The 22,985-nt window shown below is 40.1% G+C and overlaps 1 protein-coding gene across 5 annotated transcripts in view; it reads right to left on the bottom strand.

Annotated features, from left to right (window-relative positions):
• The window catches only part of NAV3 (neuron navigator 3), an 898,866-nt gene that overhangs the window by 158,404 nt on the left and 717,477 nt on the right, over window positions 1–22,985 (bottom strand). For all 5 annotated transcript variants that reach the window (XM_077265345.1, XM_077265346.1, XM_077265343.1 and 2 more), the window contains 2 exons: window positions 17,037–17,176; window positions 3,682–4,651 (listed from right to left, as the gene is read on the bottom strand). In XM_077265345.1, the coding sequence (XP_077121460.1) occupies window positions 3,682–4,651; window positions 17,037–17,176 (1,110 nt within the window). The remainder of the gene's footprint in view (window positions 1–3,681; window positions 4,652–17,036; window positions 17,177–22,985) is intronic.

The raw sequence follows: 22,985 nt of genomic DNA, 5'->3' as shown, positions 1-22,985 counted from the left end.
ACTTAGCTGTTTTTTTCTTGCCATAATACAAATTCTAACAGTCTATTCAGTAGGACTATCAGCTGTGTATCCACCAGACTTCTGCAAAACACAACTGATGGTCTCAACCCCATTTATAAGGCAAGAACTCCCACGTATTAAACCTGACAGGGCACACCTGTGAAGTGAAAACCATTCCCGGTGACTACCTCTTGAAGCTCATCAAGAGAATGCCAAGAGTGTGCAAAGCAGTCATCAAAGCAAAAGGTGGCTACTTTGAAGAACCTAGAATTTAAGAGATATTTTCAGTTGTTTCACACTTTTTGTTAAGTATATAATTCCACATGTGTTAATTCATAGTTTTGATGCCTTCAGTATGAATTTACAATTTTCATAGTCACGAAAATACAGAAAAATCTTTAAATGAGAAGATGTGTCCAAACTTTTGGTCTGTACTGTATATTAATAGACAAATCAGCCTCTTTCTCCATCAGGGCTGATCAGTCATTTCCAAAATTGTCAATTTCCAGGTAAAATCTGTATTCAGTGATGATATATTATTACATTACTGAGATAGGAGACGGCAGTTACCACCACTGATAAGATTCTATGTATACAGGAGGGAGAGGAGGAAGGAGCTCTCTGCCTCTAGCTCCTCCTTCACTACCACTACATAGAATGCTAGAAGACACAAAAGAGCACAGTGAGGTCAAAAATACTCTGTTGTTAAAAAAAAAAAAATCACAGTAATCAGCAAGTGCTAGTCAAAAGATGTAAAGAAAACAGGCTATTTAGTTGATACGTTTTTTTGCAAAAAAATGTATACTAAGCTGCTCCACCAAATCGTCTGTAGAATACATCAGAATACAGTGTGATTAAAAACACTTTCATCTTTCATCTCTGGGCAGTAAGTGTTGACCGCTCCCTCCACACTGACTGCCATGAGATGAAAAATGGAAGTGTTTATAATAACACTCAGCTCTGCTGCATTCCCACACAGAAGAAAGCCTGTTCTAGGCTATTCTAGAGGTGTGTTCTTATTTCCCCTGCATGACACCTTCTGCTTATGATTGATCAAAGTCATGTATGGGAAAAAGTACATGCCCCAGGAAAGAAACTTTGCTAAAGCCACTTGGACTCATAAGTTATAAGAGAAAGCAATAAACCTCACTGCCTCCACTCGGACTGCAAATGTTCTAAATAGTCACCACCGAGTGAGTGCAAAGAATACTGTTGGCCAGGCAGGTAACAGCAAGCATGTAGTGGTTGTGGAGATGCATTCCAACATTCTATATGCTACAAATCCCATTTTTATTTTTCAAAAATAAAAATCATGCAAAAAAGTATGACTGGGAGGACCATGGTCCTGTATGCTTCCAAACAATATTTATCTTGGAAAAATAAAAGTATGATTTGCAACATGAAGAAGTGCAGAAATACTCATAACCACTTTATTCTTGTCATAAATTAAATCCTAATCTTTAAAAGCTAATATTTCCGCAATGGAGATGATAAATGAAAAAATGAATAAGAAGTACATCAATATGATATCAGAAAAGCAACCATCAGTACGGTTTCAGGGAAGAATACGCACTTATTGGGACTATAAACAAGGGACTTCTAAATGATAAGTGTTTTTTTTTAATAATAATAATAATAATAATAATAATAATAATAATAATTGGATATTTAATAATATTGGATGGTGGGAATTTCTGATACCATATTTGATGGGTGGACTTTGAGCAAGGGATCTAAAATGATAAGTGGGTATACTTCCCTGATACCATACTGATGGTTGCTTTTCTGATACCATATTGATGGTTCTTTTGTGCAGGGGCGATATCTAACTAGACGGCTTACACTGATTGCCCTCAATGGTGGTTTGCAGTGTGGGAACCAACATTCACTTGTGTTCTATATATGTGATCCCTAATAGGAGGGACTGTGTACTCTGATGACCCTCTAGTACCTCACTGCTTACTGGGATAATATCTGCATACACGATCCCTGTGCCTCAGTAATTTCCACCTATATATGTTCACATCCTGGAGATTCCAATGGAGCCAGGCTGCTTATGGAGCGCCCGCTAGCGCCACATTTACACAAGCATACCCAATAGATTAGTTGGGGACTTTGATGTACATACATTGTAATTTTTACCACTTTTTTCTATCTGTATTGTGTCTACAATTTGGGCTAGGTTGCATTACGGTGAGGACGAACACCGATGTTGAGTTGGGACATCACGTTGTACAAATTAGGGTGTCAACCTCCACTGCCAGGAAGGGAAAGTAATAAGGGGGAATTAGGGACTTACCAGGTCCACATATTTACTTTGTGTGAAATTTTGGCTGATCCAAGACACTGCTTAAATACCCTAGCATTGCTTGTCTGTTATATAGTCTGACCTCTATTGGAAGCTCTAAAAGAGTCTTTGTTCCTGGGAATTTCCATTGCGCCTTCAAGTTCGTCACTCTGAATCCACTCATGTTCTTTGCTGCCCTAATGACATCCCAACCTTTATCTCTTACTTAGGAATCCCTCCTCTTACCACCAAAATAATGGACGGGCCAGGATTACCTGAAGATTCCAAGAGGGATAACCCTCCACAACTACAGAGGGAACCACAACGCAAGTTCAGGGGATAGTTATACTGTCCCCCCTCCCCCAGACTGAACTTTCCCCACGCTGTAGTTTCTGGGTTCTTGTCCTTCAGCTTATAAGCCTGATATGCTTACATTTGAAATATGTTTTGGAAATAATTTTGTATCCAAATCAGACTTTAAACTTTAAACTGAAAGTAAAGGGGCCAAATGATATTGCACGCCCCACTTTTCAGTTTTTGAATTTCCACAAAAATTTAAAATAACCAATAAATTTCGTTCAACTTCACAATTGTGTTCCACTTTTTGTTTATTCTTCACCGAAAAATTACATTTGGTATCTTTATGTTTGAAGCATGATATGTGGGAAAAGGTTGAAAAGTTCCAGGGGGCCGAATACTTTTTCAAGGCACTGTAACTGATGTATACTCAGTAGAGATTGGACTAGCCCAGCTCCTGAAATGAACGTCACTGATTATGCTTTTTTTTCAGGGTGGGAACAGAGGCTGCGCCAGTGACCGAATTCCCTTCTTCTGATGACATTTCAATTAAGAATCTCCAGGGCATGCGGTTATACTCAAATGAGATGTAATCAAACTGGAAGTAGGTAAATAAAACAAAAGCAGTTAAGAGAGAGCAGAGAGTGAACAATAGGGACTTTTTCAATTAAAGTATATTAGAAAAGTGATTTGTTTATTATTTTACATAGATAAAAACTTAGGATAGATTAGACAGACAGATAGGTAGATAGATAGAATGATAATAGTTAGATAGATAGATAGATAGATAGATAGATAGACCAACATGTTCAGATTAGTAAATCATATGGAACCTTTCCATGACTTTAGTTATGCATGATAGCTAGTAATTTTCATGATCAAATATGTATAGAAAACAGTGGTGAACTGATTAATTAGAATAATCCGCACTGTTTACCAGGTAGGGCATATGAGAAAACCCTCGCCGCTACAACGATTAATATAAATAGACCATTGTCTACCTTTAGTCTTGGGTATTAATTAGTAGCAGAAAAGAACATTTTTAAACTATATTTATTAATAAATTAAAATTCACTAAAAAAAATGTATTTTTTTACCTGTAGATGAATGGTGCCACAGTTGCAGTATTAGGGTGCGAGTACTGTTGCTGGGGAAGCTGCACAACCCCATTTCCTGTGAACTGGACAGCACCACCAGATGAGCCTATTGTGACCAGGTGGGTATTGGAAGAACCAGAGACCTTCCCTTCAGTGGGTGTAGCTACTTTCTCACAGATGACAGATTTCTGTGGTGCCATGGTCTGAATACCTTTGGTAGTCCTATTTTTTTCAGGCTCTTTTGTGGCGGCAGTACCTGGGGGAGTGGTTTGTTTCATTGCTGGTGTTTTTGACCCAGGTTTAGGGATTCCACTTGACTGAGGAATCAGACTCTCCTTTTTGACTGGAGCAGGTTTGTTTCCTTTGGGGATCAAGCTTGCAATCTTAGAATTCTTTTTTGACCCTTCTGATATTGGTTCTTTTTCTTCTTTAACAGTTTTCTCTACACTTGATTTATTTTTTTCTTTACCCTTCTCTTCTTTCTCCTTTGGCTGAGGCAACCCCTTTTTATTGCTGAGATTTTTGCTTCCAGCCTTTGGAGGAGTCAATTTGGGTGACACTTTAGGGCTGTTCAAGGCAGAACTGACTTCATTTTCTCCACATTCTGATAAGGAGTCATCCTCAATAATGACCTCATTCGATGGCGAAGATTGGGATCTCAAGCCAACTCTAGTATTGACTAGTTTAAATTTTTCAAGCATTGATTTTTGTCCAGAAGAAGTAGTTTTGATTCCTTCTGATAATGGGGGCTTTAGTCTATCAGGGGAGGGAGTAGGAGAGGTTGCAGGGCTAGGCTGCTTTACGGACAGCATGGTAGTAGTGGCACTATGTTTAACATTCATGGATTTACTGCGCCAAGGCTTACTGGCATTTGGAGAGGGTATAGCAGAGACCACTTGCTGACCAGAGCTAGTGGGATATTGCACATTTCCATTCATGCCTGCAGACTGTTGAGGGCCTTTTGGTGATTCTGTGGAAAGACAAACAGTATGAGAAGAGCAAACTACTCACTAAAAGGTGTTTAAGACTCACGATTGTGCATTCTTGTAATTTGTACAGTTCAGATTCTTTCCCTAACAAGACAAATATGATCTCGTCCATGCATGAGCAAGGATCTGTCATCCTATTTATCTTCATTAATTTTTAATACACTTTGAAAAACTGTGCCCTATTTGTCGTTTTCAGCATCACATTAAGTTGGGAATTTGCTGTAATCTTCTCTGCTTGTGACACTAAGATTACGCTTAAAATTTACATTTTAGCGACAGAGCTAAATCTGAGTATCTCAGGCTTCTGCTCTTTTTTTTCAGCCAACTGGCTCTGTGCAGATAACACTAGTATTTTAGAAATACCTTTTTGTGTTACTTTCATTTGATGTATATCACAGCTAATACGAGTATTACAATTACAAAGAAAATGCAAACTCTGTTGTATGAAACACATGTCTAGACAATTTCAGCTGTTGTAGGCAGAACTTTTTGCACAAACTCGCATCTGAGGAGCCTACAGACATTAAAAGCTTGAAGGGGTATTCTCAACTGTTGACGTTATCCCCCATCCCGATCCTGAGAACCATGGCTCTGAAGAGTCCCATGTGAATGGAACTAAGGTCAACCAGGCGCACTGCCGCTTCATTCATTTTGAGCCATCTCTGGTGATCCCATTAAGAAAGAGAGATGCAGTAGTGCACATGATCCTCCAGTATTCTATTCACACGTAGCTCTTCTGAGCCACATGTCTCGGAATCAGTGGGGGTCCCGCCAGTTAGATCCTCAGTGATCAGGAAGTTAGCCCCTATTCCATGGATAATTAATAGCTTCCAGACTTGATAACCCCCCTTTAATGCCATAAACACTACCCATTACTAAAGCCACAATGTGACTCCCCCTTCTTATACATAAAACACATATTACATAAAATAATAAATTAAAGGGGTTGACCCAGGGGTATATATTTTTAGTTTGTTGCATCAAGCAAAAAAGGTTTTCAATTGAAATCACAAATTACTTATTGTAACCCTGATGTTGTTTTTATTCCTGTTGAGAAAGTTCATCTAATGCATCCTGTGCCACTAGACACACATTTCCTGTAACTCAGTCACACTACCCAGATCTTTTTGGGCACGGGTAGTGAAGAGATTCCTTTTTTTATGCCTGCCATCCAATAAGAATCAGAGCAATAGAGGCGGCTTCTTAAAAATGGCACTGGATACTTTAGTTGGATGTTATGAGAGGAACTCAAATGAACTCCAGAGGGCAGCATAACAATTTACTAGCATTATTTCAAGACTGGAGCTTTTCTTATATAACAAATTTTCAGACTTGTTCCATTTAATATGATGTACCAAAGTAATAATTATTTAATTGTGGGAAAAGCACTTTACTTTTATTAACCCCTTCATGACCCAGCCTATTTTGACCTTAGTGACCTGGCCATTTTTTGCAATTCTGACAAGTGTCCCTTTACGAGGTAATAACTCAGGAACGCTTCAACGGATCATAGCGATTCTGTTCTTTCGTGACATATTGGGCTTCATGTTAGTGGTAAATTTAGGTCAATAATTTTTGCTTTTATTTGTGAAAAAAATGGAAATTTGGCAAAATTTTGAAAATTTCACAATTTTCAAATTTTGAATTTTTATTCTGTTAAACCAGAGAGTTATGTGATACAAAATAGTTAATAAATAACATTATCAAAATGTCTACTTTACATCAGCACAAATTTGGAACCAATTTTTTTTTTGCTAGGAAGTTATAAGAGTTTAAATTTGACCAGTGTTTTCTCATTTTTAAAGCAACATTTTCAAAACCTTTTTTTAGGGAACACCTCACATTTGAAGTCAGTTTGAGGGGACTATATGGCTGAAAATACCCAAAAGTGACACCATTCTAAAAACTGCACCCATCAAGGTGCCCAAAACCACATTCCAGAAGTTTATTAACCCTTGAGGTGTTTCACAGCAGCAGAAGCAACATGGAAGGAAAAAATTAACATTTAACTTTTTAGTCACAAAAATGATCATTTAGCAACAATTTTTTTTATTTTACCAAGGGTAAAAGGAGAAACTGGACAACAAATGTTGTGGTCCAATTTGTCCTGAGTGCGTTGATACCCCTTATGTGGGGGGGGACCACTGTTTTGGTGCACGACAGGGCTCGGAAGGGAAGGAGCACCATTTGACTTTTTGAATGAAAAGTTGGCTCCAATCTTTAGCGGACACCATGTCGCGTTTGGAGAGCCCCTGTGTGCCTAAAGATTGGATCTTCCCCACAAATTACACCATTTTGGAAACAAGACCCCCCAAGGAACTTATCTAGATACATAGTGAGCACTTTAAACCCTCAGGTGCTTCACAAATTGATCCGTAAAAATGAAAAAGTATTTTATTTTCACAAAAATGTTCTTTCAGCCTCAATTTTTTCATTTTCACATAGGCAACAGGATAAAGTGGATCTTAAATTTGTTGGGCAATTTCTCCTGAGTACACAGATACCTCACATGTGGGGGTAAACCACTGTTTGGGCGCACGGCAAGGCTCGGAAGGGAAGGAGCACCATTTGACTTTTTGAATGAAAAATTAGCTCCAATCGTTAGCGGACACCATGTCGCGTTTGGAGAGCCCCTGTGTGCCTAAATATTGGAGCTCCCCCATAAGTGACCACATTTTGGAAACTAGACCCCACAAGGAACTTATCTAGATGCATAGTGAGCACATTAAAGCCTCAGGTGCTTCACAATTTGATCCGTAAAAATGAAAAAGTACTTTATTTTCACAAAAATGTTCTTTTAGCCTCATTTTTTTCATTTTCACATAGGCAACAGGATAAAATGGATCCTAAAACTTGTTGGGCAATGTTTCCTAAGTACACCGATACCTTATATGTGGGGATAAACCACTGTTTGGTAGCACGGCAGGGCTCGGAAGGGAAGGAGCGCAATTTGACTTTCTGAATGGAAAATTAGCTCCAATTGTTAGCGGACACCATGTCGCGCTTGGAGAGCCCCTGTCTGCCTAAACATTGGAGCTCCCACGCAAGTGACCCCATTTTGGAAACTAGACCCCCCCAAGGAACTTATCTAGATGTGTGGTGAGCACTTTGAAAACCCAAGTGCTTCACAGAAGTTTATAACGAAGAGCCATGAAAATAAAAAATAATTTTTCTTACCTCAAAATTATTTTTTTAGCCTGCAGTTTTTTATTTTCACAAGGGTAACAGGAGAAATTGAAACCCAAAAGTTGTTTTCCCGTTTATTCTGAGTATGCTGATACCCTATATGTGGGGGTAAACCACTATTAGGGCACATGTTGGGGCTCGGAAGGGAAGTAGTGACGTTTTGAAATGCAGACTTTGATGGAATGGTCTGCGGGCGTCACGTTGTGTTTGCAGAGCCCCTGATGTGCCTAAACAGTAGAAACCCCCAAGTGACCCCATTTTGGAAACTAGCCCCCCCAAGGAACTTATCTAGATGTGTGTTGAACACTTTGAACCCCCAAGTGCTTCACAGAAGTTTATAATGCAGAGCCGGGAAAATAAAATATCATTTTTCTTTCCTAAAAAATGATTTTTTAGCCTGCAATTTTTTATTTTCACAAGGGTGACAGGAGATATTGGACCCCAAAAGTTGTTGTCCAGTTTGTCCTCAGTATGCTGGAACCCCATATGTGGTGGTAAACCACGGTTTGGGCACACGTCTGGGTTCGGAAGGGACGGAGCACCAGTTGACTTTTGGAACGCAAGATTGTCTGGAATCAATAGTGGCACTATGTCGCGTTTGGAGACCCCCTGATTTGCCTAAACAATGGAAATCCCTCAATTCTAACTCCAACACTAATCCCAACACATCCCTAACCCTAATCCCAACTCTAACCATGACCCTAATCACAACATTAACCCCAACACACCCCTAACCACAACCCTAACCCCAACACACCCCTAACCCTAATCCCAACCCTAACCACAACCCTAACCCCAACACACCCCTAACCCTAATCCCAACCATAACCCTAACCACAAGCCTAACACTAACCCCAACACACCCCTAGCCCTAATCTTAACCCTAATTCCAACCCTAACTCTAATTCCAACACTAACTAGTTCCAACCCTAACCCTAAGGCTATGTGCCCACCTTGCGGATTTGTGTGCGGATTTTTCAGTGTTTGAAAAATCCGAAGGGAAAACGCACTGCGTTTTACCTGTGGATTTACCGCAGATTTCCAGTGTTTTTTGTGCAGATTTCACCAGCGGATTTCTATACTTGTATACATGTATTTTCCGCACCATGGGCACAGCGGATTTGGTTTTCCATAGGTTTACATGGTACTGTAAACGTGATGGAAAACTGCTATGAATCCGCAGCGGCCAATCTGCTGCGGATCCGCAGCCAAATCCGCACCATGTGCACATAGCCTAATTCTAACCGTAACCCTAACCCTAATTGCAACCCTAACCCTAATTGCAACCCTAACCCTAGTTCTAACCCTAACCCTAGTTCTAACCCTAACCCTAAATCTAGTTCTAACCCTAACCCTGATGGAAAAATAAAAATAAATATATTTTCTTTATTTTATTATGTTCCCTGCCTATGGGGGTGATAAAGGGGGGTTATTTACTTTTTTTTATTTTGATCACTGTGATATGATCTATCACAGTGATCAAAATGAATGAACGAATCTTCCATTTTGGAAGATGGCGGCGCCCATGCAGAAGACGGACGGATACAGGGAGTGACACCGGAGGTCGGTAAGTATGGGGGGGTGGGATTTTAGCACGGGGATGGGATCGGAGCATGGGGGGAGCGGACAGGAGGACGGAGGAGAGCAGAGGACAGGACAGATGACAGAGGGGAGCTGTTATTGCAGCATTGGCCATGGCTGGATTGTAATATTTCACCAATTTTCATTGGTGAAATATTATGATTGCTCTGATTGAAAGTGAAAGTGAAACAGTCACTTTCAACAGCCAATCAGAGCAATCGTAGCCACGGAGGGGCAAAGCCACCCCCCCTGGGCTCAAGTACTACTCTCCCTGTCCCTGCAGGTCAGGTGAAATTTGAGTTAACCCTTTCACCTGATCTGCAGGAACGCAATCCTGCCATGACGCCACATAGGCATCACAGGTCAGAGTGGCACCAACTTTTATGATGTTTACGTGGCGTCACAGGTCGGGAAGGGGTTAAACAAACTTCATATATATTGTGAGGCAGTGACTGGTGTTACATGTAGGGGTCGCTGTAGGTTCCCTACAGGATATGCACGGAGGCGTATTGAGGCCATGGGAGTGCATTGCAGTCATAGGCATTGAGGTGACTGTAATGCAGACTAAAAGGAAGTGTTAGTCCTGGACAAGCTATTTAGCCAAGGCTGATTTAGGGAAAACCTGCTATGGGCTTTTGTGATTTGAAACGAACTGCAGGATGGTAGTTGTGCATTCCTTTTGCATTCCTGGCTGGGTCTTCCATGTGGCTGAAGGCCACAGATTCAAGTTATAAACCCAGCAGTATAGGGCTTGGGTGTGTCAGGGTAAGAGTCAGTGTCTGTCTGGTGTTGGCAGGAGTACAGAGTAGGAGACTCTGCAGGGCTCCACCTGTGTGTGAGGCAACACAGGCCAGTGGAGCTAAATGGCCAAGGCAGCTGAAAAGCCTGGCAACCACAGCGTGCACAGCGGTGCAGTCACCCATGGCAACTGGTCTCAGGAGGTGGACTGGCATGTTTAGTGACTGAGGATATTTTATGCTATGTTTATATGAGTTGAACATTAAAGAGACGTTTTGCTTTGAACTTTGCTGGGTCACTGCCTCATCACTGCACAGAGTGCTAACGCTGCACTACAATACTCATTCAATAATTGTATGACGGCACAATGGCTAAATGCAGTCAAATTAAGTATGTATTTGTCTTTTGTCTATGTGGACAATATAGAACAACTTCACTTATACAGCACCTATGTAATACAGGTAGATTATGGCACTTTCACCATATGAACATTTTTCATTTTTAAAGGGTTGACCCTTTTTAGAAAGTTTTATGCTATAAAGTAAGATAGTTATTAAAAAAGAAAAAAACTAAGTGTAACATACCCTGTAGATCACATATGCCAAACTCTGGCCCAAATATGATCTTCAGGGTGAGTATATTTGGCTCACAATGTTGGGTGGGTCCACCGAGTATATTTGGTCTACGATGCCGAGCGGGCCTCATGCCCAACATCGCACTTTCAACTATATCGGCAGCCTAGATGTTAATACACTTGAAAGCAATCACTCTCTGATCATTCCCCTTCTCTGTCGGATGTCTCAGCATAGTGGGCGCGATGATGCGCCTGCAGTACCAAGATGTGCAGAGGATCTGAAAACACCATGAAGAGACCGGAGCAGCGGGGGCATGGACAGAGGTGAGTATTTTTTTTTTTAATGTGGGGCCTATTTTACTGTATGGAGTATTATGTGGTGCCCATTATATTGTATGGAAAACTATGTGGTGCCCAATATACTGTATTTAACACTATATGTGCCATTATACTGTATGGAGCACTATGTGGTGCCCATTATACTGTATAGAGCACTATGTGGTGCCCATTATACTGTATGGAGCACTATGTGGTACCCATTATACTGTTTGGAGCACCATGTGGTGCCCATTATACTGTATGGAGCACCATGTGGTGCCCATTATACAATATGGAGCACTATATGGTGCCCATTATACTGCATGGAGCGCTATGTGGCCTATTATACTGCATGGAACACTATGTTTTGCCCATTGTACTGTATACAACACTATGTGGAGCTCATTATACTGTATGGAGTGCTATGTGGTGCCTATTATAATCTATGGAACGCTATGTGGTGCCCATTATACTGTATGAAGCACTATATGTTGTCATTATACTGTATGGAGCGCTATGTGGGGCCCATTATACCATAGGGAATGCTGTGTGGTGGCCATTATACTGTATGGACTACTATTTGGAAACTATTATACTGTATGGAGCACTATGTTGAGGCATTATACTGTATGGAAGGCAATGCAGGGCCCAGTTATACTGTATGGAGCACTACGTGGGGTCATTATACTGAATGTAGCACTATGTGTGGCTACTATACTGAATGGAGCACTATGTGGGGCCATTATACTGAACATAGCACTATATGGGGTTATTATGCTATATGAGCAATGGAGCATTATGTGGTGCCCATTATACTGTATGGAGCACTATATGGAGCCCATTATACTGTATGGAACACTATGGGGTGCCCATTATACTGTATGGAGCGCTATGTGGTGGCCATTATACTGTATGGGGAGCTATGTGGTGTTCATTATACTGTATGGAGTGCTATGTGGTGCCCATTATACTGTATGGAGCGCTAAGTGGGGCCATTTTACTGTATGGAACGCTATGTGGGGCCCATTATACCATATGGAGCACTATGTGGTGCCAATTAAACTGTATGGAACGCTATGTGGTGCCCATTATACTGAATGGACCGCTATGTGGGGCCATTATACTGTAGGGAGTGCTATATGGGTCCCAATATACCATGTGGAGCACTATGAGGTGGCTATTATACTGCATTGTATGGAGCGCAATGTGGTCCTCATTTTCTCACACAGCATTGCCAGTGACAGCATGAACTCAGGTGACCTCTCTCCCGGGGGCAGATGGATACACCGCGGAGGATTAACTCCTACCATTGCATGCCGGTGGGCCTTGTAGAACAGTGACATCTCCTGACATTGTCTGTAGGTTACTCAGCACAATCCTGCTGACAGGTTCCCTTTTACTTAGGCCTTAGGCCATATGCTTTTTACTGCTCTTATATAACATATTACATTATTCCAATATTTTATTCAAAGATCTATTAATTAAAATGTATTTTGTTCATGGGACAACCCCTTTCAGTTTGTTTCTATATAAAATAGTTAATCGCTCCTGTAGAAAAACTTCCTCAATTGTAGATATTTTTATTAATAAATATCAAGGTTGGCCTGTGACTGTTGTCCAAGCTTTTAATTTTGACCCTCTGTGTTTTTGAATTTGACAAAATCCCTGCTGTAGATGAAATTAGTCTCTGTGCTTGGTGATTGGCTGCAGCACTGTCAATGTGATGTCACCACTGCTGCCAAACAACAGAGACTGGGACAGGAGTGGAGAGCCCTGTCCCACAGAATTACTCCTATATATTGCATCTGCCTCTTTATATAATAAATTCTATGTAATCATCTGTATTATTTATTTCCCTCATAGAACACATTGGCTGACTAAATAAATATTGTTTTTACATGATACTTACTTCATGGCATATACTCAACAGGACCACTGAAGGTCTTCTCTGGTATCTGGCACCAAGTACTATAAGTTCTGTGCACTGTGAGGTGGGACCACAAAGGATCAGACTCATTGCTCCAACACATCCCACAGAAGGTCAGATTGAGATCTGGGGAATTTGGAGGCCAAATCTTCTCCTTGAACTCTTTGTTATATTTTTGAACTCAGTCATTAATAACTTTTGTAGTTTGGCAGAGTGCCCTATCCTACTAAAAGATACCACTGTGATTAGGGAGGAAGCTGACAAAGAGAGGTATGCTCGATCTACAACTATTTTAGGTAGCTAGTATATGTCACAGTAACATGTACATGGATACCAGGACCCAATGATTCTCGATAGAACAATGCCAAAGCATCACATTTCCTCTACTGGCTTCCCTTCTTCACAGTGCGTCCTGGTGATATCTCTTCCCCAAGCAAGTGACCCATATAATATTCATTAGACCAGGCCACCATGGTCCAGTCCTGATGCTCACTTATAGAGTGTGAAACAATGTACAGGGGTCATCATGTCACCAAAATCTATATAAAATTCTAAGTAAGTTTATTCTGAAATCCCTGAGTTCATACACATTTAAGTCCAGTGGGTGGACCTATTCAGTTATTATCAGTCTTCCCGATATGACTGTGCATATACAGACAGCTGTCAGTCACTAGTAGGACCGCCCACTGGACTCGTAAACATAAAAACACTAGAGATTTCAATGGACAGTGGACAAGCTATACTGTATCTTTTCCAACAAACCTATATATCATTCTGCTCAGCTTCTCCTTCTCTTTACCAGGCTGCCCACAGACTACTTACAGCAATGTGACAGGTTCCCTTTAAGTTTTTCAGCAGTTTGTGCTACAGTTGCTTTTCTGAGACTGGACTAAATGGGCCAACTTTTATTCTCCACAGGCATCACTGACACTTGGATGGCTACTATCCTGACACCAGTCCATTTGTTGTCCTTACTTGGATCACTTTTGGTAGTTACTAACTGCCGCAGATACAGGCCATTTTGCAGTTTAGCCATCACAATTTACCTCATATAAAAGTCATTCATAAAATTAGGCACTTTTTTTTTCAGATTCCAGCACATCATCTTCAAGGACTGACTGTTAACTCAGTGTCTAATATATCCTACCCCTTGATAGGTGCCATTGTAAGAAGATAAAAGTTATTGACTTAAAGCTGATATTATAGCTGCTCAGTATACATGGTCTGCATTGTGGTCATAAGGAATCCAACCTTATTAATGGAGCACACTCGGACTGGGTCGCGGTTAGCAGTGGGGTACCACAGGGGTCAGTATTGGGCCCTCTTCTTTTTAACATATTTATTAATGACCTTGTAGGGGGCATTCAGAGTAGAATTTCAATATTTGCAGATGACACTAAACTCTGCAGGGTAATCAATACAGGGGAGGACAATTTTATATTACAGGATGATTTATGTAAACTAGAAGCTTGGGCTGATAAATGGCAAATGAGCTTTAATGGGGATAAATGTAAGGTCATGCACTTGGGTAGAAGTAATAAGATGTATAACTATGTGCTTAATTCTAAAACTCTGGGCAAAACCATCAATGAAAAAGACCTGGGAGTATGGGTGGATGACAAACTCATATTCAGTGGCCAGTGTCAGGCAGCTGCTACAAAGGCAAATAAAATAATGGGATGTATTAAAAGAGGCATAGATGCTCATGAGGAGAACATAATTTTACCTCTATACAAGTCACTAGTTCGACCACACTTAGAATACTGTGCACAGTTCTGGTCTCCGGTGTATAAGAAAGACATAGCTGAACTGGAGCGGGTGCAGAGAAGAGCGACCAAGGTTATTAGAGGACTGAGGGGTCTGCAATACCAAGATAGGTTATTACACTTGGGGCTATTTAGTTTGGAAAAACGAAGACTAAGGGGTGATCTTATGTTAATGTATAAATATATGAGGGGACAGTACAAAGACCTTTCTGATGATCTTTTTAATCATAGACCTGAGACAGGGACAAGGGGGCATCCTCTACGTCTGGAGGAAAGAAGGTTTAAGCATAATAACAGACGCGGATTCTTTACTGTAAGAGCAGTGAGACTATGGAACTCTCTGCCGTATGATGTTGTAATGAGTGATTCATTAATTAAATTTAAGAGGGGACTGGATGCCTTTCTGGAAAAGTATAATGTTACAGGGTATATACACTAGATTCCTTGATAAGGCGTTGATCCAGGGAACTAGTCTGATTGCCGTATGTGGAGTCGGGAAGGAATTTTTTTCCCCATGGTGGAGTTACTCTTTGCCACATGGGGTTTTTTTGCCTTCCCCTGGATCAACATGTTAGGGCATGTTAGGCTAGGCTATGGGTTGAACTAGATGGACTTACAGTCTTCTTTCAACCTTAATAACTATGTAACTATGTAACCTACTTTTGCTAAATAACTCTTTCCCAGCTCCTTTAAAGGGAATCAGTCACCAGATTTTTGCTTCCATATCTGAAAGCAGCACAACTCAGAGCTCTTCCATGTAGAATGCAGCAGAGCTGAGAAAGCTAACCCCGCCCACACCACAGCTGTCTGTCTGCACTGTCTATTGGCAGTGAGCTGCTTATCACAGCGGGGGGGAAGGGGGTTGGACCACTTGACAAGAGGCAACAAGTTCCAGCAAGGATAATGTCCTGGATATAAAACCTTAATTGTAAAGTAAACAGCACACACCCTGATAAGTGACATATTCATGAATTCAGTCTTTTAACCCCTACCTCATGCTATCCTCAGATTACATAGCAAAGCGCTGCTGACAGATTCCCTTTAAGTAAAAAAAAAAGCTAATAAAAACAGATCAGAGATGAAGAGAACATTGTTAAAACAATCACTTTACTATGTCGGTAAATTATTATACTTAGAAAGCTAAAAATATAAATATCTCCCTTTCAATATTATTGTCTTATGGAAAGAGTAGGTGCTATTTATTTTTAGATATTATTTATAAGATTATATATTGAGATAATAGAATATATTACTTATTCAAAGTGCATTTCAAGTGCCTAGAGATGCACCAACTTTAAAGCCAATCCGATTGATTATCGACATCTAGAACATGAAGTTTTAAAGAAAGCACACAGTGAACTTATTAGGATGCGATGCTATAAAATCACAGCAATTCATCAAAGAAAATGTGAGCAAGATAGAAATGCTGAACTAGACAAAATAATCCTTTGCATCGGCAATCACCTAAGACGCAGCGTGCGCTGCAGCCATTTCTGTACGAGCGCACAACGATGCCTGTAACATCAGCATGTGCCCCGCCTGCTGCTCTGCAATGATGATACACTTTGAAAGAAACATACCATCTAGCAATTTTCTTCTGCACAACATTACAATATTTATAAATATAAATCCATAGGAACATAAAATATTCAGCTCTTTTTAAATCCGATCATAAGGGTACAATCATTTATATGTAGCACTTGTAGGCTATGAAGCAAATAATTCTGTACAGTTAATTACAATGGTTATCAGCATCAATTCCCAAGCTGGAATAAAGGCTGAATGCTAAAGATAAAGCCAGAAAAACATTTCCTAGACATTGTCCCCATCTGGTGGCCAGCCAGAAGATTATAGCAATTGGCAAAGTCTTGAAATGTTCCAAGTAACAATGCAGTAATATTTAAGGAGACAAGCAGTGGTTTATTATTTTATTATTTTCTGTAATATACCCGTACATATGTCATTGGCTAGCCTAGCACTATTTAAGTATGTATTCACATTAAGAGCCCGTGGAGCTAGTATAAATATACAATTTGCTTATAGAATAGGTAAAAGCGGTAACCAGTATGATATATAGTATAAAAGCCAGTAACACTCTTAAATCACTGATCAGGATATATTTATATTCAAGTACACTGGAAGAGAGAATTGAGATCTCCATTGAGTGTTATCATAGAATAGTACACACAATAGCCACTATGTAGCAAATATAATAAACAATCAGACAAGACACAAAGATCTGCTGTTCATTCATTCGAACATTTCATCCGGCTTACCTTTATCATTTCCATTTGCATATTGAGGTGGTTTGTTTTTGTCAATGCTGTTAAAGCTCTGACTTCTACGATTTAGATTCGCTGTTCCCTGACCCTTGGTACTGCTGCCTGCAGCTGGCACCCGGGAAGGTCCTGGAAGTCTAGGGTACACACAAAAATGATGTTATTGCCCAAGTTAGAGCGACGGAGCACAGCACTGATGCCAAGTATTTCTTGGTACCGACAGTTGTGCAATAAATGCTTTTCTTCAGGACAGGAAAGTTACTGTGCACAACACAAACTGGTTAGAGGTCTTGTAAAAAGTATACAGATCAAGTGTAAAGATTACATAGACAGTCAATATTCACCGTGACATTTGGTTTGTTTGCTACATGTCTAGAAATAATAAGTGTTCTGCATGTAAATAGCAAAGTCAACAAGTTTAGACAGCATAAACCAGTTGCATTGGATGAATTTAAAGATGAAAACCATTAAATAGCATAAAACCCTGGCCTCTAAATTGCCAACTATGGCAGATCTTTCCTGGCATCACTTTCTCCAGTGACCAGTTTTTACAATCCAGATCATGTCTTTCTGAGATTTAATATGTCATTGTAATTCAGGTATTTTGTAAAAATTGTGGTAGGTTCATTGTGGTTGAAAGAAGAAGGTTTAGAGAGATGCATTTGGCCAATCTGGCTTTATTTAATGAGAACTTGTCACATCCAGAACGCGATTTACCAGGAGACATACCAGTTAGCTGCAGCTAATAAGGATTTCAAATCACGTTGGACTGGTTTAAATTAGAAAATGATCTTACATTCTCCCTTCAGCTGCTGGCTTCCTGTTGCCGCTAATTATACAGTGAGTGCATTGTAATCACTCCCAGCACAATGATTGACAGCCTGCTCTTCAGTCTGTGTGTGTGTGTGTGTCTGTGTGTCTGCAGAGCAGGCAGGAATTGATTACAGTGTACTTACCGTATAAGATGTGACTGTAACCACTTGCCGCACCCTCCACTATAACTAGAAGAGAGCGGCTGCAGGGAGAATATAACTTTATTTTCACCCTGCAGCTGCAGCTCCAGTTAGGCAGCCAGGCATGATTTAAACGCTACTCACCTACAATTTAGCACTATATCTGCTAGTACATAACGTTTCTGGAATCGACAACTTCCCTTAAATATAAAATTCAAATTCAATTTGATTAGTGAATATGCCCCATTATGCTGTATATCCTGCACTTATACAAAGTGCCATTTATATTACACTCATGCTTAGTCAAATCTGAAGGAACAGATCAGTATAACTTCTTCTCTAGGATACTACCAGTTTTTACAAGCAAAAAATAATGCAAAGCAATAGTGATGCACGGATTAATTGAAATTTGAATTCACCAGTTAAACTCAATCACCTCACCACTCACCTGGCAGACTGCCCCAGTTTCGACATCATTTTGGTCCTCAGGCCTACTTATTTCAGCTGTCACGCACCTCATCTGCCAGTTGTTCACTATACGCTGAGATTTTTGGAAATGACAACGCCTCGGTGGTAACTGCGCATTGTAAATTCACGGCACATGTTCTGTCATTATAATGTACCGACATTACGAATCACAGGAACCACTGAGGCCTGGTCACAGCCAGAAGTACCGGCCTAGAGTGAGGAACAAGCAGAGTAGGAGTGTGATGGCTGAAAGACGAGAGTCTGAGAATAGGACAGTAGGTAGCAAGTAGCTGAGTGGCCAGAGAGATGAGTGGTGCGTAGTGGTGAGAATCAGGTTGAGTGTTCTTTACCATTTGTTGACCTTTCACAATTCACCTCAATGTTGTCCAGGAAACGTATGTTTGTTTTTTAAACCTTGCAAATTGGATCGCAAATAGTTCGAATTCACATGGTACCACTAATTTCAAGAAATTCGACTCAAACTCAATCCGCTCATCTCTACAAGAACCTATTTTAGAAATGTTGTTATAAAGCTTTGTAGAAATGCTAAGGAAAGGGTCAAGGACTGCAAATCACATCTTCCAACCTCCCCTGAGCATCTCTCCTATGGAAAAGCTCAAATGTTTATTACTGCTATTTCTTAATGTAAGAAAATTCAAGAAGACTAAAAGGGACATTTTAGAAGTTCTCTCCCTTTATGATCTCCCAGCCAGAAATGCTATATAAACACTGACTAGGCCAATAGATAAAAATAAGTGCAAAACATAGAAAGCAATTATTCTTACGGCATTATGTCATATATCTCTACTAACAAACTACAATTTTGAATACCAATAGCTCAGCAGTTTACAAGCAATTCTAACCCAAAACGCATACGTATTAGGAAATCTACAGTATTTCAAATGGCAGCAAAATACATTATGTAGTTTGTGCCATGAATCAAATCTAAGCGATCAATGCCCCGAGCATAACACTATCTAACTAATATGAGCGGGGCCAAACACAAACGTAATCTCTAGCCGCAAGACTTCTGTTCACCACAATGGCCTTGACCTACACCAACACTTTACAGCAGACCTCAAATTAAAGTGGAGCTGCAAGATCAATGACTTCACTTGCCAAAGCACTGTGGGAAAGTCCTGTGTAATGGAAACCAAAGTCAATATTTAACCAAGAAGAAATAATGAATGGAAAGAAGAAATTGTATCTGTGATTACTGTTACTGATCAGATAATAAATCTTCATTCTGATACATAACAAGTATAAATAGGGAAGACCATTTGATAGTTTACCTGTTACCGGAGCCTTCAAGGAAATCTGTCAGCAGATTTTGCTGTGTATTCTGACACCAGCATAAGGTAGGGTCAGAGACCCTGATTCTAGCAATGTTTCACTAGCTTACTGGGGGTGCAGAAATTATGATAGCATTAGTTTTCTAGTTAGTAAAACTAGTAGAACTAAATTGTTGAGCTGTGTTAAACCTACCCACACCAAAGCTTTCTGTGTACATTGTATAGTTATCGAAAGCTTCTAATCAGTGCTGGGACAAGGTTGGACTAAGATGCACGAGTCAGCTTGTCCTGCAGTGATAATATCCAACTGATAAAACACTGATTGTATTGAAACAGCAAAACACAGTAAGTGATACATAGCTGGAATCAAAGTCTCTCTTCCTACATTATGGTGTTCTAACTACATAGCAAAAACCTGGTGACCGAGTCACATTTACAGTGTAGTCTTTTTATAGGTTTATACTATTTGTAGTGTTGTTTCACAGGGGCTGTTTTACGCTGCAGTGGGAAAAATAGTAGCTACTACTATCTTTTAAAATCAGTCCAAAATCGCAGCATGCAGGACTTTTCAAAATGAAAACACAAGCGTCCAACACACAAAAAACTGTTTGTTGCACTGGAAATAACCCAAGATTTTCTTCATCAAGATCCTTGTCTATGGCACACTAATGCAAGTGTCATCGATACATCCTCAAAAGTCGCTGGATTGAAAATCGTGAATGATACCGCAGAACGCTACATTGCACTCATGAGTACATTCAATTAGTCACTGAGCATTCAAGAAGACCAGAAACAGTTTATTCTCTCCAGAGTGTGGAGAAGCATCGCCATGACTATCCTGATCCAAATAAAACATGTTCTGTTATAAAAAAAAGTGAAACCGTGAAACTACTGTAAAATTGTACATTCACTATGCTAAAAGACAAGCTTAAGATTATATATATATATATATATATATATATATATATATATATATATAGACATACAGCTTTGGCAAAAATTAAGAGGCCACCACATCAAAAGCCTGTCATGGGCAGCCCAATCTCCAGACCTGAACCCCATCGTAAGCATCTGGAATGTAATCAAGAGGATGATGGATAATCACAAGCCATCACACAAAGAAGAACGGCTTACATTTTTGCGCCAGAAGCAGTGTGAAAGACTGGTGGAAAGCATGTCAAGACGCATGAAAGCTGTGATTAAAAATCATGGTCATTCCACAAAATATTGATTTCTGAACTCTTCCTGGGTTAAAACATTAGTATTGTTGTTTCTAAATGATTATGAACTTGTTTTCTTTGCATTATTTGAGTTCTGAAATCCCTGTTTGTTTTTTAAAATTTGACCATTTTTCTTTGTCAGAAAAAAAATACAAAGATTATTGCTTGGAAATTCGGAGACATGTTGTTAGAAGTTTATAGACTAAAATAACACTTTACATTTTACTCAAAAATATACCTATAAAGAGAAAAATCAGACAAACTGAACATTTTGCAGTGGACTCTTAATTTTTGCCATAGCTGTATGTATATATATATATATATATATATATATATATATATATATATATATATATACATACATACATACACACACACTGCTCAAAGAATACAGGGAACACCAAAATCCCACATCCTAGATATCGCTGAATGAAATATTCCAGTAGCAGATCTCTATTCATTACATAGTGGAATGCGTTGGGAACAATAAAACATAAAAATGATCAATATAAGTCAAAATTAATATCCCATGGAGGTCTGGATTTGGAATGATACTCAAAATCAAGGTGGAAAATCAAATTACAGGTTGATCCAACTTCAGTGGAAATGCCTCAAAAAGAAATGATGCTCAGTAGTGTGTGTGGTCTCCACATGCCTGTATGACCGCCCTACAATGCCTGGGCATAGTCCTGATGAGGCAGCAGATGGTCTCCTGAGGAATCTCCTACCAGACCTGGACTAAAGAATCCGTCAACTCCTGGACAGTCTGTGGGGCAACGTGACATTGGTGGATAGAACAAGACATGATGTCCCAGAAGTACTCAATTGGATTCAGGCCTGGGAAATGGGCAGGTCAGTCCATAGCCTCAATGCTTTCATCTTGCAGGAACTGCTGACACATATCAGCCACATAAGGGCCTAGCACTGTCATGCATCAGAAGGAACTCAGAACCCACTGCACCTGCATATTGTCTCACAATGGGTCTGAGGATCTCATCCCGGTACCTAATGCCAGTCAGGGTACCTCTGACTAGCACATGGAGGGCTGTGTGGCCCTCTAAAGTAATGCCTCCCCACACCATTAATGACCCACTGCCAGATCGGTCATGCTGGAGTATGTTGCAGGCAGCAGAACATTCTCCAAAGCATCTTCAGACTGTCATGTCTGTCACATGTGCTCAGTGTGAACATGCGGTCATCCGTGAAGAGCACAGGTCATCAATGTTGAATCTGCAAATCTTGGTGTACTCTGGCAAATGCCAATTGCCCTGCATGGTGTTGGGCTGTAAGCACAACATCCACTTGTGGAAGTCGGGCCATCATATCACCCTCATGGAGTCTGTTTCTGACAGTTTGAGCAAACACATGAATGTTAGTGGCCTGCTGGAGCTCTGGCACTGCTTCTCCTGTTTCTCCTTGCACAAAGGAGGAGGTAATGGCCCTGCTGCTGTGTTGTTGTCCTCTTATGGCCCCCTCCACATCTCCTGGTGTACTGGTCTGTCTCCTGATATCTGCTCCATGCTCTGGACACTATGCTGACAGATACCTCTACCCTTCTGGCTACAGCTTGCATTGATGTGCCATTCTGGATGAGCAATAAGAGCAATGACAAAATTCAAAAGTGACCAAAATAACAGCCAAAAAGGATGAGAATAGAGAAATTGTCTGTGGTCACCCCCTGCAGAACCACTCCTTTATAATTTTTTATAATTGCTAATTGCTTATCATGTCTAACTGCTATCTGCTCCATTTGCACAGCGGCAGGAGAAATTGATACACAATCAGTGCTGCCTCATAATCGGACAGGTTGATTTCACAGAAGCGTGATTGACTTGGAGTTACATTGTGTTGTTTAAGTGTTCCCTTTATTTTTTTTTGAGTTGTGCGTGTATATACTATATATATATATATATATATATATATATATATATATATATATATATATAAACATTTTGTCCTCTTTTCATGCCTAAGAGTTAGTAGTATTTGTATATATCTACTGTATATAGCATA

Source organism: Ranitomeya variabilis, chromosome 5, assembly GCF_051348905.1.
Source record: "Ranitomeya variabilis isolate aRanVar5 chromosome 5, aRanVar5.hap1, whole genome shotgun sequence".
Taxonomy (NCBI): Eukaryota; Metazoa; Chordata; class Amphibia; order Anura; family Dendrobatidae; genus Ranitomeya; species Ranitomeya variabilis.
Note: the sequence above shows the minus strand (reverse complement) of the source record. Positions and strands in the feature narration are given on the sequence as shown.